This window comes from Eupeodes corollae, chromosome 3 (genome assembly GCF_945859685.1).
Source record: "Eupeodes corollae chromosome 3, idEupCoro1.1, whole genome shotgun sequence".
NCBI classification, from domain to species: Eukaryota; Metazoa; Arthropoda; class Insecta; order Diptera; family Syrphidae; genus Eupeodes; species Eupeodes corollae.
The window spans coordinates 4,906,661-4,922,919 of record NC_079149.1 but is presented as its reverse complement, the minus strand read 5'-3'; the positions used below and the strand labels follow the sequence as shown (position 1 = coordinate 4,922,919).

The following is a 16,259-nucleotide window of genomic DNA, read 5'->3' as shown; positions in this document are numbered from 1 at the left end:
AACTGCATGAATCACAGGTCATCCAAATCCATGATGCTTTGGCTTCTCAACAATAACGCGAGAGTTTTTCAATCCCCAAATTCGACAAGTATGTTTGTAAACGTTGCCACCGCTACCGATATGAAATTGCGTTTGGTGATCATTCAGAAAATCAATTCAATATTGTAATTCAAGTTTGTGAATTAAACAAACATATACCGTTTTTGGATCGCAGGCACCATTAATGTTTATGCCAAATCATGATCTCGATCAGCCTTTCCCAGTCATTGCAATTTTCAGGAATTCAAAACCAACGCAGGCTGACTCCTCATTTCTAATAATTCCTTCAATATGTGCAAGCAAGTCTTCTTTCAATTCTTAATTTTCATTGAAAGTTTGATTTCTTAGAAGTCCTAAGTTAATAAACTCTAAACTGGAAAATTTTGCGTTTAGACTTTTTAAAAAAATCGTCAAGTTGATTTAAACTTCGAAAAAAGGAAAAGGTCCTGAAGAGTTAAAACATATCCATTTGTGCTTTTCAAAATGATCATGTGTTCATTCGTTAAGAACTTCGCTTTGTTTTACCTCAGCCTGAAAAACACTTTATTATATTCTCAGAGATGTACTTCTGAAATTCCACCTGGTGAAGGAATTCCTTCACCAAATTCGAATTCAGGTCGAAATATCTCTTGGAAGAACATTATTCGATTTTTCCATTGCCTAATTTAGATAACCACTGTGTTCAAAAACAACTAAAGTACATCACCTTCTCTCTCTCTATTTCTTTTCTATTAAAAATTGAATTACAAAAATTTTAAGACGATTTTATTACATATGTATATAAAAGTACAATTTTAGCTTAGTTATATTTAAAAAAAAGTTAAAAACAAAAAATATAGATATTAAAAACTTAGAAAGCTTAGCAGGGATTGTATATAGATTTGAAACGCACAAGAAAAATGCTATCATAATGTTTTGGGATTAAAATAAAAATAATTGTCTATTTCTTTTTTACATTCCATTGTAAGCTGGACCGCCACCACCTTCAGGTACAACCCAGTTAATATTTTGTTTAGGATCTTTGATGTCGCAGGTCTTGCAGTGAATACAATTTTGGGCATTTATCTGAAGCTTCATGTTGCCACCTTCGTCATTCGGCACATATTCATAGACACCGGCCGGACAGAATCTCGACTCGGGCCCTTCGTAGATTGCCAAATTATGATCGACTGGAATTCGATCATCTTTCAGGGTTAAATGTGCAGGTTGATCACCTTCATGATTGGTTCCAGTCAGAGCCACGGAGGATAGAAGGTCGAATGTGATCTTGTTGTCTGGCTTGGGGTAGACTATTTGAGGAGATTCGCTGGCGGGTTTCAGTCTTGTATTATCAGGAGCACCGTGTGAGAGGGTCCATGGCTCTCGGCCACCCATGAATATGGAGAATCCACTGAGGACAAGGCCGCCATACAAACCAAGGGGATTGTGGAAGCTGGGTCGGACGTTTCGGACTTTGTGAAGGTCTTTCCAAATGAATGAATCTTTAATTCTAGAATGAAAGTTATTTTTAAAAAAGACACTTTGAAAGAATATTTAAAATGTACTTGTCTGGATATGATTTTGGTTCGATTCCGGCAGTTTCTTGTCCAGCATCGCTCAGTATACTCTCTAAAGCACTCTCAGCAGCCAGCATTCCTTTGTGACAAATGCAAATTGACGATGAAATCGAAAGCTTTGTTTTACTATATTTTCAACTTACCACTCTTCATCGCATAATGACTGCCTTTAATTCTAGGAACATTTAAGAAACCAGCACTGCATCCAATGAGACATCCTCCTGGGAATGTCAGTTTTTTGGGTAGACACTGCAGACCTCCCTCGTTGATGGCACGTGCTCCATAGGCTATTCTAGTAGCACCCTCGAACACATCCCTTACTTTGGGGTGTGTTTTGAATCTCTGAAACTCTTGGAAGGGACTTATCCATGGATTTGAGTAATCAAGTCCTACAACGAAGCCAACAGCTACCATGGGACTCGATTCGTTTAAATGATAAAGGAACGATCCTCCGTAGGTAAATTTGTCCAATGGCCAGCCAATAGTATGTTCCACTAAACCGGGACTATAAGAGAAAATTTGTCATTTTTTGAAATCCTCAAAAAATCATCACCTCATTCTTACACATGTTTCTCAGGCTGAATTTCCCAAACTTCCTTCAAACCGATTCCGTAGGTTTGTGCTTCGCTTCCTTCATTTAAGCCAAATTGTTGCATAACTTGCTTCGTTAAGTGACCTCGACATCCCTCAGCGAAGAATGTTGTCTTTGCATGGAGCTCCATTCCCCTGGCGAAGGTATCCTTGGGAGAACCATCCTTAGCGATACCCACATCGTTTGTGGCAATACCCTTAACACTGCCGTCTTCGTGATACAAAATCTCAGAAGCTGCACATCCCGGGTATATTTCCACACCCAGAGCTTCAGCTTGTTCACCAAGCCATTTCACAAGATGTCCCAGACGAACAACATAGTTGCCATGATTGTCCATTGGCCAGCCCTTGAAGATTGGCATCGCAATTCGTCCTGTTTCGGTGAGCAAGGCGAATGTGTCTTTCGTGACTGGAGTATTCAGTGGGGCTCCCATCTCTTTCCAGTCAGGGAAGAGTTCATTGATAGAAATTGGATCAACGACAGCCCCAGAAAGAATGTGACCACCAACTTCGGCAGATTTTTCTACAACACAAACTCGAATTTCCTATAGACAATTAAAACCAATTTTGAATAAATTTCTGTGATGGTGGGAATTTAAGGTCGTGGGTTTCTGTACCTTTTCTTGTTCAGCTGCCAATTGTTTAGCTCTGATAGCTGCGGACATACCAGCTGGACCACCACCAACAATAACTATGTCCACTTCATCCACACAACGTTCCATATCGATTTCTAGAAGAGAAGACTTAATTTAGAGGTTGTTTTTTTGTGTGGTTTTTGATTTTGAAATAAAACTTACCCTTCCATCGCTCATCCTTTTCTCTTGGGATAACGGTGTAGTGGGTGGTGATTTTCGGATATTTAACTGCATCGGAAAATGTTCGTATTGCATTTGAAGCTATGAGCTTGTTGACTATTAAAGAAGAAGAAAGAAAAAGGAAAAAAAACTTGTATACTCAAAAGCATTAAGATCTAAAGAAAAATTAAGGTTTTAAAAGTTAAACGAATACAAAGAAAAGACATTCTACTTCTTTTGTGCTTTAATCATTAAATAGGGTAACCTTAAATTTTTTATAATTTAAATAGCCCCAAAGACTAAGAAAATGTTACCTTTAGTTTAAATACAAGTCAGTTAAATATAAGTATTTGTATTTATTTTAAAAATAAAAAATAAATTTGGGTGGCGCAACAATCCGTTGTGAACCAGAGACTAGTGACTTACAACTCGCAACAATTCCTGTGTGCGAGTATTGTTGTCAGGAATGGAATGGTTTGTATTTATTTTACTATTCTTTTATTAGGCATAACTAAAAATTGTAGGAAGACGCACCAAACCCCCCCCCCCCTGGTTGCTACTATTGTAACGCTACAGCCACTTTTGGAGCAATATACATAGGTGCTGTAGAGCGAGGACCATCATTTACAGACAAAGAACTATAAGTACAACAGATTTAGGAATAGGAAATTTTAAGCTCTAATTTGTGTTACATAATTTTTCGTATATTTGCGAAAAGAAAAAAGATACATATGTTATTCATACAAAATCAAACAACATTTTTGAACCAAAATGGTCAGTAACTTTTAAACGATAGCGATCAGTGAAACATTTTAGAGGTAGTATTTTTTTTGAGATTTTTTTTTGCTACAATTTTGTGGTACATTTTTCCTGAAAAGATAAAAAAGAACAATATTTTGTTTTGCTAGGATTTTCAGAGCAGTTAATCTTTTTGTTTGTTTAAACAACATTATATTTGGTTGACTACTTGGAGTAAATATATATTTCTCCTCAAATGAGTAACACAAATCTATCAAAACCGCAATTTTTAAGACTTTTAAGAACGAATCTCCGGTAGAGAGAACGGTAGAGTTTTCGACTAAAAATTTCGTTAAAATAGATTTCGAGACCAAACTATTTCATGATCTGCAAAATATTGTTGGTAATTTTTAAGAATAGATCAAGTAATAATTTTTTTTAACAAAACATGAAAACCTACAAACCTTTTTTGAGAACTCAAATGGCAATAACATTCTTAAAAACAAAATTGTTTAACAGGTATATTTTTAAATGCTAAAATATAGGAAATATTTTTAAATAGACTTGGTATAAGATTTTTTTCTTCAAGTTAACTCATTCCTTTTTTGCTTTTCCAATATCACTTATCTTGGGTTTTTTTCAGAATCATTTAGTATTTGTGTAGGCAAAGTGTGCCTAGCAATGGACCCTTAAGTCCGTCCTTTCAAAGAAGGACAGCAACAACGGCAACACTAACCAAATAATTCGAACGTGAACGACCAACAGCAATAACCAACAGGAACAAAAATCAATCGAACGGTGACGACGAGAAGCTACGAAAGACGAAACGAAAACGCCACGAATTTAAATTGTTATCCTTATCTACTTTTATTAAACTAAATTTATTTTTATTTAAACTAAATATCGCTATTACTAAACTTAAAACTATTATTATTTAAAAACTAAAGTGAATTAAAACTATATACTATTATTGAACTATTAAAACAAGTGTTTCTTTTGATTTAAGAAAACCTTTATTCCTCTACTTAGCCCCCCACAAAAAATGAAAAATTGGAATCAAAAATACAACTAGAAAGAAAACGATAAGTATCATTATTTTTTTCACTATATTTTTTTATATGCACGTACATAAATGAATTTTGAAGCATTATCGACAAAGCAATTACAGGCTTTATTAAAAGATCGTGGTTATTCCGTAAGCTATAGGCTCAAACAAGATTTAATCGAGCGACTTAAATCTGTGCTTGGTGAAGAGAGTCTCGAAAAGTCTTTAGAAGGGGTTGAACTTGAGGAAAGTGTTGACGGGGATCAAGCAATTCCAATTTTGCAAGTCCAGTTGTTCTCGCGAAGAAAAAAGACGGTAGCTACAGACTTTGTGTCGACTACCGCAAATTAAATACAAGAATTGTTAAGGATAGGTACCCATTACCAATAATCGAAGACATTTTGGAAAACCTCTATAGTGCGCGTGTTTTTACTAGTTTAGACCTTAAAAATGGATTCTTCCATGTAGACATCCATCCCGAAAGTCGAAAGTTTACATCGTTTGTCACTCCAGATGCTCAATATGAGTTTTGCAAAGTTCCTTTCGGTCTTTGTAATTCACCTTCCGTTTTTCAAAGATTCATTAATACGGTTTTTAAAGATTTAGTACGTGAACGATTTTTATTTATTTATATGGACGATTTAATAATCCCATCGGAAAATGAAGAAGACAATTTAAAGACTTTAGAGCTTGTTTTAAACGTTGCGGAAAAGAATGGGCTCATAATTAAATGGGAAAAGTGTAATTTTGTGACTCGATCAATTGAATTTCTTGGCCATATTGTTGAAAATGGAACGGTAAAACCTTCAATCGAAAAAACAAAAGCTGTCCGAAATTTCCCAGAGCCGAAACGCTTAAAAGACCTTAAAAGTTTTCTGGGTTTGACAGGTTTTTTTAGAAAATTTATACCTAACTATTCTAGAATCGCGAAACCTTTGTCCGATTTGACAAGAAAAACTTCCGTCGGTTTTAGTTTTGGCCACGAGCAAAGAAACTCATATTTGCAGCTGAAAGAACTTCTGTGTCAGGAACCAGTTCTCAAACTTTTTAACCCAGCATTGGAAACCGAGTTGCATACGGACGCAAGTAAAGTTGGTCTTGCTGCAGTTCTGCTTCAGCGCCACGAAAGGGAGTTGCACCCGGTGTTCTACCTAAGTTTTAAGACTAAACCGACTGAAGAAAAGTACAGTAGTTATGAGTTAGAGGTACTCGCAATCATACGGTCACTTCAAAAGTTAAGGGTTTACTTGCTAGGTTTGAAATTCAAAATTTTCACTGATTGTAAAGCGTTTCAGTTAACAATGCAGAAGAAAGAACTATGTACTCGCGTGGCACACTGGGCGTTATATTTCGAGGAGTTCGACTGTACGGTTCATCATAAGCCAGGGAAATATATGCAGCATGTGGATGCACTGAGTCGTGTTTTGACTTTAGCAACAGTTGATACAGGAGTTCTCCATAGAATAAAAAAGGCTCAAGAGAAAGATGAAACTTGTCAACTTATTCTCAAAATTCTACAGCAGGAGCAATACGAAGATTACATCAATCGCAATGGTGTCCTTTACCGATTCATCGAGGGAGCATATCTTCTTGTAGTCCCAAAAAGTATACAGAGAGAAGTTGTAAGAAGCGTTCATGAAATCGGACATATCAACTCCCAGAAGGTGGAAACGCATTTAAAACAACATTACTACTTTGCGAATATGCGGAAAAGAATTAATGAAATTTTATCGAACTGTGTCTCATGTATTTTAGCAGTTAAGAAAGGTGGCAAGCAGGAAGGGTTCCTCAATCCAATTACAAAAGTTGATGTACCGTTACATACTATTCATATGGATCACCTGGGACCCATGCCCTCTACTAATAAGAATTATAAGCATCTGCTCGTAATAATGGATGCCTTTACGAAATTTGTCTGGATTTTTCCAGTAAAGTCAACGACAACAGAGGAGGTTTTATCAAAACTTGTGACTTTAGAAAATATTTTTGGAAACCCTGCACGAGTAATAACTGATAGAGGAGCCGCTTTCAGTTCAAATAACTTCGAGGAATATTGTGACCAACGTAAAATCTTACACAATAAAATAACAACGGGTGTCCCTCGGGGAAACGGACAAGTCGAGAGGATGAATCGGATCATAATAGCAACTCTTACGAAGATGTCCTTGGAGAACCCTCTTAAATGGTACCAGCACATCACGAAATTGCAAAAAGCTATCAACTCAACGACCTCCAGAGCTACGAAAAGAACACCGTTCGAACTTTTATTCGGTGTACCAATGCGAAATAACGAAGATGTCAAGCTTATAGAGATGTTGGAAGAAGAAATGTTAGAAGAATTCGAAAGGGACAGAGCCGAGCTAAGAAAAGAAGCCAAGATACAAATCGAACAAATTCAAAAAGAAAACAGTACACAATACAACAAAAAGCGTAAGCCAGCCAGGAAGTATGCAGTTCATGATTTAGTCGCAATTCAACGAACGCAGTTCGGAACAGGACTAAAAGTTCAACCAAAGTTTCTGGGTCCGTACGAGGTCACGAAAATTCGACGAAATGATCGTTACGACGTTTCTAAAATCGGCAGTCACGATGGTCCTAACAAATCATCGACTGCGGCTGACCTGATGAAGCCGTGGGTAGAGGAAGATGATTATGAATCAGACATCAGCTCAGATTAACTCAGGATGGCCGGATGTAGGCAAAATGTGCCTAGCAATGGACCCTTAAGTCCGTCCTTTCAAAGAAGGACAGCAACAACGGCAACACTAACCAAATAATTCGAACGTGAACGACCAACAGCAATAACCAACAGGAACAAAAATCAATCGAACGGTGAGACGAGAAGCTACGAAAGACGAAACGAAAACGCCACGAATTTAAATTGTTATCCTTATCTACTTTTATTAAACTAAATTTATTTTTATTTAAACTAAATATCGCTATTACTAAACTTAAAACTATTATTATTTAAAAACTAAAGTGAATTAAAACTATATACTATTATTGAACTATTAAAACAAGTGTTTCTTTTGATTTAAGAAAACCTTTATTCCTCTACTTAGCCCCCCACAAAAAATGAAAAATTGGAATCAAAAATACAACTAGAAAGAAAACGATAAGTATCATTATTTTTTTCACTATATTTTTTTATATGCACGTACATAAATGAATTTTGAAGCATTATCGACAAAGCAATTACAGGCTTTATTAAAAGATCGTGGTTATTCCGTAAGCTATAGGCTCAAACAAGATTTAATCGAGCGACTTAAATCTGTGCTTGGTGAAGAGAGTCTCGAAAAGTCTTTAGAAGGGGTTGAACTTGAGGAAAGTGTTGACGGGGATCAAGCAATTCCAATTTTGCAAGTCCAGTTGTTCTCGCGAAGAAAAAAGACGGTAGCTACAGACTTTGTGTCGACTACCGCAAATTAAATACAAGAATTGTTAAGGATAGGTACCCATTACCAATAATCGAAGACATTTTGGAAAACCTCTATAGTGCGCGTGTTTTTACTAGTTTAGACCTTAAAAATGGATTCTTCCATGTAGACATCCATCCCGAAAGTCGAAAGTTTACATCGTTTGTCACTCCAGATGCTCAATATGAGTTTTGCAAAGTTCCTTTCGGTCTTTGTAATTCACCTTCCGTTTTTCAAAGATTCATTAATACGGTTTTTAAAGATTTAGTACGTGAACGATTTTTATTTATTTATATGGACGATTTAATAATCCCATCGGAAAATGAAGAAGACAATTTAAAGACTTTAGAGCTTGTTTTAAACGTTGCGGAAAAGAATGGGCTCATAATTAAATGGGAAAAGTGTAATTTTGTGACTCGATCAATTGAATTTCTTGGCCATATTGTTGAAAATGGAACGGTAAAACCTTCAATCGAAAAAACAAAAGCTGTCCGAAATTTCCCAGAGCCGAAACGCTTAAAAGACCTTAAAAGTTTTCTGGGTTTGACAGGTTTTTTTAGAAAATTTATACCTAACTATTCTAGAATCGCGAAACCTTTGTCCGATTTGACAAGAAAAACTTCCGTCGGTTTTAGTTTTGGCCACGAGCAAAGAAACTCATATTTGCAGCTGAAAGAACTTCTGTGTCAGGAACCAGTTCTCAAACTTTTTAACCCAGCATTGGAAACCGAGTTGCATACGGACGCAAGTAAAGTTGGTCTTGCTGCAGTTCTGCTTCAGCGCCACGAAAGGGAGTTGCACCCGGTGTTCTACCTAAGTTTTAAGACTAAACCGACTGAAGAAAAGTACAGTAGTTATGAGTTAGAGGTACTCGCAATCATACGGTCACTTCAAAAGTTAAGGGTTTACTTGCTAGGTTTGAAATTCAAAATTTTCACTGATTGTAAAGCGTTTCAGTTAACAATGCAGAAGAAAGAACTATGTACTCGCGTGGCACACTGGGCGTTATATTTCGAGGAGTTCGACTGTACGGTTCATCATAAGCCAGGGAAATATATGCAGCATGTGGATGCACTGAGTCGTGTTTTGACTTTAGCAACAGTTGATACAGGAGTTCTCCATAGAATAAAAAAGGCTCAAGAGAAAGATGAAACTTGTCAACTTATTCTCAAAATTCTACAGCAGGAGCAATACGAAGATTACATCAATCGCAATGGTGTCCTTTGCCGATTCATCGAGGGAGCATATCTTCTTGTAGTCCCAAAAAGTATACAGAGAGAAGTTGTAAGAAGCGTTCATGAAATCGGACATATCAACTCCCAGAAGGTGGAAACGCATTTAAAACAACATTACTACTTTGCGAATATGCGGAAAAGAATTAATGAAATTTTATCGAACTGTGTCTCATGTATTTTAGCAGTTAAGAAAGGTGGCAAGCAGGAAGGGTTCCTCAATCCAATTACAAAAGTTGATGTACCGTTACATACTATTCATATGGATCACCTGGGACCCATGCCCTCTACTAATAAGAATTATAAGCATCTGCTCGTAATAATGGATGCCTTTACGAAATTTGTCTGGATTTTTCCAGTAAAGTCAACGACAACAGAGGAGGTTTTATCAAAACTTGTGACTTTAGAAAATATTTTTGGAAACCCTGCACGAGTAATAACTGATAGAGGAGCCGCTTTCAGTTCAAATAACTTCGAGGAATATTGTGACCAACGTAAAATCTTACACAATAAAATAACAACGGGTGTCCCTCGGGGAAACGGACAAGTCGAGAGGATGAATCGGATCATAATAGCAACTCTTACGAAGATGTCCTTGGAGAACCCTCTTAAATGGTACCAGCACATCACGAAATTGCAAAAAGCTATCAACTCAACGACCTCCAGAGCTACGAAAAGAACACCGTTCGAACTTTTATTCGGTGTACCAATGCGAAATAACGAAGATGTCAAGCTTATAGAGATGTTGGAAGAAGAAATGTTAGAAGAATTCGAAAGGGACAGAGCCGAGCTAAGAAAAGAAGCCAAGATACAAATCGAACAAATTCAAAAAGAAAACAGTACACAATACAACAAAAAGCGTAAGCCAGCCAGGAAGTATGCAGTTCATGATTTAGTCGCAATTCAACGAACGCAGTTCGGAACAGGACTAAAAGTTCAACCAAAGTTTCTGGGTCCGTACGAGGTCACGAAAATTCGACGAAATGATCGTTACGACGTTTCTAAAATCGGCAGTCACGATGGTCCTAACAAATCATCGACTGCGGCTGACCTGATGAAGCCGTGGGTAGAGGAAGATGATTATGAATCAGACATCAGCTCAGATTAACTCAGGATGGCCGGATGTAGGCAAAATGTGCCTAGCAATGGACCCTTAAGTCCGTCCTTTCAAAGAAGGACAGCAACAACGGCAACACTAACCAAATAATTCGAACGTGAACGACCAACAGCAATAACCAACAGGAACAAAAATCAATCGAACGGTGACGACGAGAAGCTACGAAAGACGAAACGAAAACGCCACGAATTTAAATTGTTATCCTTATCTACTTTTATTAAACTAAATTTATTTTTATTTAAACTAAATATCGCTATTACTAAACTTAAAACTATTATTATTTAAAAACTAAAGTGAATTAAAACTATATACTATTATTGAACAAGTGTTTCTTTTGATTTAAGAAAACCTTTATTCCTCTACTTAGCCCCCCACATTTGTTTTTTTTTATACATTTCTCTTAGAGTTTTATTTTATTGTTATTACCTTTTGTTGGATTTTTATAAAAAAGAAGTAAAATTTTATGTTTATTACAAATTTATAGAAAAACTAGCTGACCCGACAAACGTTGTGTTGTCATTTAAATAATTTCAAGAGAATATTTTGCTAGAAATAAATTACTTACTTATTGTAAATGTGTAAAGATGTGGTATATAACTGGTTATGGTTTGAGGTATAGAGCACTGTTAACGGGGACAAAATATTAAAATAACAAATCATCAAACAAATTTGTTAAAATTTATTCAATATCAATCCCTTAATGCAACAGTGTGCCCAATATTTTTTGCTAAGCCAACTTTTGCTAATAAAAACAAACTGGATGAGAGAACGCCACGCATAATTGTCCGTATGAAAAACATGAAGTGCTCAAATCTTAGTTGCAGACAGATATCGTTTGGCCTTGAGACTTATTGATGGTCATTGCAAATGCCAATCTAATTGGAAATTGAAGGCGTTTAAATCACATCTGTGGATATAATAGGGATTCGCGGTAATAATTTATCTTCACCTCGGAATTTTCCATTTATATTTTAGCATTTTTTATTAATTACTAATCGCGTGCCGTTGCACAACCGTGGTGGGTTCAAACATTCATCGCATCAAGCGAATGTTTGTGGCCATAGTGCAAACATCCTAGATGATAATTTTACACTGTTTCAGCACTGTGGCCATCGATAATTGTTTTTTTACATTGCACACGACGTCTGGGTTATTTGGAATATTTAGTGGCAGTTTAAATACTGAATGAGCTGTTCAGTCAATGAGCTCTATCCAATAAAGTTGTCGCAATCCATGAAGGTGCAACAGCCAATGCGATACCATTATTTGATCGTATTTAGGAAGAATTTTGTATTTATAAATTAATAATTTATAAATAAATTAAATAAGGAATGTGTTGCAAGTTTAGTGCATCAAAAAAATTGATCCACCTTGTCCTGCCGAAACTGAGAGCATGATGTGGTCAATTCAATTTATCCATTAGTGGCACATTGCGAGCAACAATCGCTGCCGTTTCTACAGTATTGTATTGTAAGTTCACAATTCAATTCAGAGTCTATTAAATCAAATGCATTTCGATTTGGTAAATGTATACCAAAATGAGTGGTAAGTTGACAATGAAATTGCAAAGATGCTCAATAGCAATTAATGCTTCATTGTACATTACATAGAGTCAATGAATACTATCGTAAGATCGTTACAGCGTGTACGATGTTGATGCAATTAAATCAAAGCACTTAGGAACATACAAAATATATAAAAACCTATTCTCAGACTTACCGATTGTATATGCGAAATTTCATTGAAATTGGTTAAGCCGTTTCCAATGTGTATGGCAACTAACACTGTGACAGGAGAATTTTATATATTGGATTACCCCAAATTTAAAAACTTTGCTCTGACAGAAAAAAATTGCATTTGCTAAGTTGTCAATGATTATGTAACCAGCTTTTAAATAATTGTATTAGGTATCAATTAACAAATTTATTTATTACAAAAAAATAATCATCTTTCTAAGACTTTGAAAATTTAAACCTCAAATCATCAAAAATATAAAATCTTAACCAAGAATATAAAATCCTAACGAAATCGCAATTCACCTGCTTTTGTCTTATCATATTTGGATAGGAAGACAACCGTTTTGCATATGTAGCAAAAAAATATAACCAAACTAAAATACAAACCAGAACCATATCCCTTCAGTATTGTAGATACTTTGTTATATGAATATTCCTGTGTTTTCCTTACTCACTTACACTTTCGTTAATTCACTATATTCTTTCTCTATTTTTGTATGTTTCGAATTATCATATTTGTAAATTATCATGAATTTCTCCACTAGAGGTTCCACAAAAAATATATAGATGTCGCACTATTCGACTTCCACCAGGGCAGTACTATGGTTTTCATATACAAAGTTATAAGTAGTCCATACATACATAAATATTTTGTAGCAAAATTTTTCACTTTAGAAGTGAGCCCTTGGACCAATTACTTCTTAATTGGTTTATCAAGATTAAGAAATTCCCGGAGCTGATAGTCCGCCCGTAGGCTTTCAAAAAAGGATACGTCATCGCAAGAACTCTGAACAACCGCCCTTTGTGTAATAAATCGGTTCAAAAAAATATTAAAACTGTCCAGTGAAACATAACAACCTCATAATGAAGGATAGTAAGCTGGAAATTTGTTGTTGCCTTAATTTTTTTTTAACTTGTGTATCTCATAAAAACTCGTTAAAGTTATGAACCGCTAAAAGTCTAGAAAAGTACTTTTTCAAGGGAGTTGTAAAGCAAGAAATTTACTCATGTGTTTGTATTAATCGTTTTTTCATTCTCTTATCTGTTTTGCCGATAGAGGGCATTTTCGTCAATTTTGGTTTATGTGATAACGCCATTGCATCGTGACTTTTGGCAGTTCATAACTGATGACATACATAGATTTTACGATTTTTTTTCCAGAATTTTAAGAACACCAAAAGAAAGGTATAAACAAATTTCTAGCTTCCTATCTCCCATTCCGAGTTGAAACCCTGAGTAAGGGCATATTAAGGCATCTTAATTTTTCGCCATAATCAAACCCAAAACAAAATGCAGTCATAATAAGGGTTGAGATTGTTTGTTTTATTTAAGTTTATGTAAGCAATTCTCTAACTAACATTAGAACTAATCATTAGGGGTTTTTCCAAAATCATTTGAAGCAATAAGAAGCACTCTTTACATAAATGGATTCAAGACAAATGAGTGAGTTGGTAGTGGTGTGTACTCAGAAAAGCTTAATCTAAGCATCTCATTTCGCCTCCTTAATCATTCCCTGACAGTCAGCCTGCTTTAAATCTCTTGACGGTGTCTCAACCAAATCCCAAACAGCTCTCGAATCAACATTCACCTAGAGACATCACGGAATTTGTAGAGCCGATGAACTCCCTAAAAATGGAACCGTCATGAATATTTCACCTGATAGGGAGGAGATGGGTATACCGATAGCTGCATGTAAACTTATGCTGAAAGGAACAGCAAACTCTATATTGCACGATGTACCAACATGCGCAGCCACAAAACTCATATGGCCTTCACTGGGCCTAAAGCGCTCTAAAGACTAGTTATCTCAAAACAGACTTCATATTAGCTCCCTAATAGGTTTCCTTACGGGACTCTGTTTTATAGGGAGACACGCAATACGACTTGGTGTAGCCTCAAATGACTTCTGCAGGACCTGTATGGACGAGGAAGGAGAGAAAACAATTTCTTACTTTCTACACTTGCCCTACTTTTTCACTAAGACGCAGACTTCATCTGTGACACTACCTTTTTGATAATCTCAGTGAAATAATAAGGATATCAAATATCTTCTTCGCTCTATAAAAAACTCATTATGGTTCTACTTGTAAGAAGTAATTCTCTAGATTCATGTGGAATCACAATTGGCCTTTTCTTTTGGCCTAAGTGTGTTTATTCTAAAACCGCAGCCACTTTAACTTAACCTAACCTACTAAAAAACACTATAAGAAAAGATTGTGTGATTTTGTCCAGCAGAAGCAGCTCCATGTATGAAGAAAGTCGCTTGTATCAGCAAAGAACATAAAGAAACGTTTCGGATTTGCAAAAGAAAAGTTATAATTCAGAAAAGTTGAATTGTAGAGTTGCAACCAATTCTGATCTGATTGCAAAGTTGCGTCGTTAAAATTGAGAGTACCTACAAGAGAAAGCAAAGAAAGTTTGGGCAGCATTTTCTTGGCAGTTTAGTCTGATCGGATGGTCCAGCATTAATAGAGAAAAATTCTAGAAAACATAATTTTATCCATTTAAGAATATGACACTAACTTGTCGATCAAGCTACGGAAATGACTCAAAACACACTCACAAATCAGTCCAAGTTTTGGCTGTGAGAGAAGTAAACTCAAGTTTTAAATTATCTTAGTCCTATAGAGAACTTGGGGAGCGATGTTTACAAGACCACAAAAACAAAAAAATTGCCCATTTGGACGACTTTAAGACAGCAGTTCAGGAAATATGGTATTCCATATTGGAATTTGAAGCAAACACAAAGTTAAGCACCCAATGCCATTAAGATCAAATCCCGCCAACGAACATAAACCTAAACAAATTACTGTTGTCGGCTTCTATTAATTAATGAACAGCTTTCAACAATTCATAGACCAAAGTCCAATTAAAGATGTCTAAGGAAGTCAATGTAAAATTTGGCTGACACCTCAGAGAATAATATGAAGAACCAAAGAGTCATTAAGAATTCGCATAAACATTGACAATGAACTACTTGCAGTCGAATGAATTTGATTTCTATAAATACAACTCTACATTGTGTTGATATGAATTTCCCGACCTTTGGTCAATCAATCTAGTCTAGATTCTAAGTTAAATAACCAAAAAGAGAAAGAGAGATGTTTTTATCAACATGAAAACATGAAGCTCTTATATCGTTATCACTTCCAAAGGTTACCTGCAAAACAATTTTTAGAACCTTCTTTCATATCCTCTCTCTCTAGTTCACTATCTACCTAAACCTACATAATGCTTAGCTTACATTGTTTACAACAAATTAAATTTATTATGTAACATTTCACTTAATGAATAACAACAAGTAATTAAATTCTAATTTCTATTAAACGAACACGTTTCCACAGAAGAAAGACTGAATTTTTTGAGAATTAGCTTTTGATCAACTTTTGAAACTTACCTCTGGCGAATTTTAAGATCCCAGCCATTTGATTTAGCTAAATAAATTCAACTAAAATTGAGAAGGTCGATATCGATGAATTTATTTCATCAAATTTGTTAAATTTATACTAAAAGTTGGACTTTCGACCTGCAGCACAACCAACAACAACGGAGGAGCAACGATAAATCAAAATCCCAAAGACACAATAGAAACTTAAGCGTTCGTAATGAAGCGAATAAAGTAAACTTTTTAAATCTTATTTTATATGCAATTGAAAAGAAATGTTTGTAAAGATTTTTGGGTAAAATAAAATATTTTTATCAAAGAAAGTCTAACGTTGACGACAACAAAAATACAAGTCGAGCCTTCTATAAAAAAAAAAAAAATTAAATAGAAAATGACAAATGTGTCAGTTTTGAGTTTTTCAAGGCAAACAGCTGTTCTGTTGTTATCAACAAACAATTGCTTAGCGCTGTCAAGTTTTACAGCCTGTTGCTATTAGTGAATATTATTTCATTTGAAATGTAGGTGGCAGTACATACTACATCAGTGAACCTCAAACTGTTTTTAGGTTTTAATAATTCATTGATGAAAATTACTAAAGAAAACATATTCG

The 16,259-nt window shown here is 35.5% G+C and overlaps 1 protein-coding gene across 1 annotated transcript; it reads right to left on the bottom strand.

Moving 5' to 3' along the window:
- Positions 1-922: 922 nt before the first annotated feature.
- On the bottom strand, positions 923-16,016 carry LOC129951033 (electron transfer flavoprotein-ubiquinone oxidoreductase, mitochondrial). Its single transcript, XM_056063023.1, has 7 exons — positions 15,662-16,016; positions 2,984-3,097; positions 2,804-2,916; positions 2,160-2,731; positions 1,739-2,100; positions 1,584-1,674; positions 923-1,528 (listed from the first exon to the last, which is right to left on the bottom strand). The coding sequence occupies exons 1-7, from the start codon at positions 15,687-15,689 to the stop codon at positions 991-993; spliced, it is 1,818 nt and encodes a 605-aa protein (XP_055918998.1). The 5' UTR covers positions 15,690-16,016; the 3' UTR covers positions 923-990.
- Between the last annotated feature and the right edge of the window lie 243 nt (positions 16,017-16,259).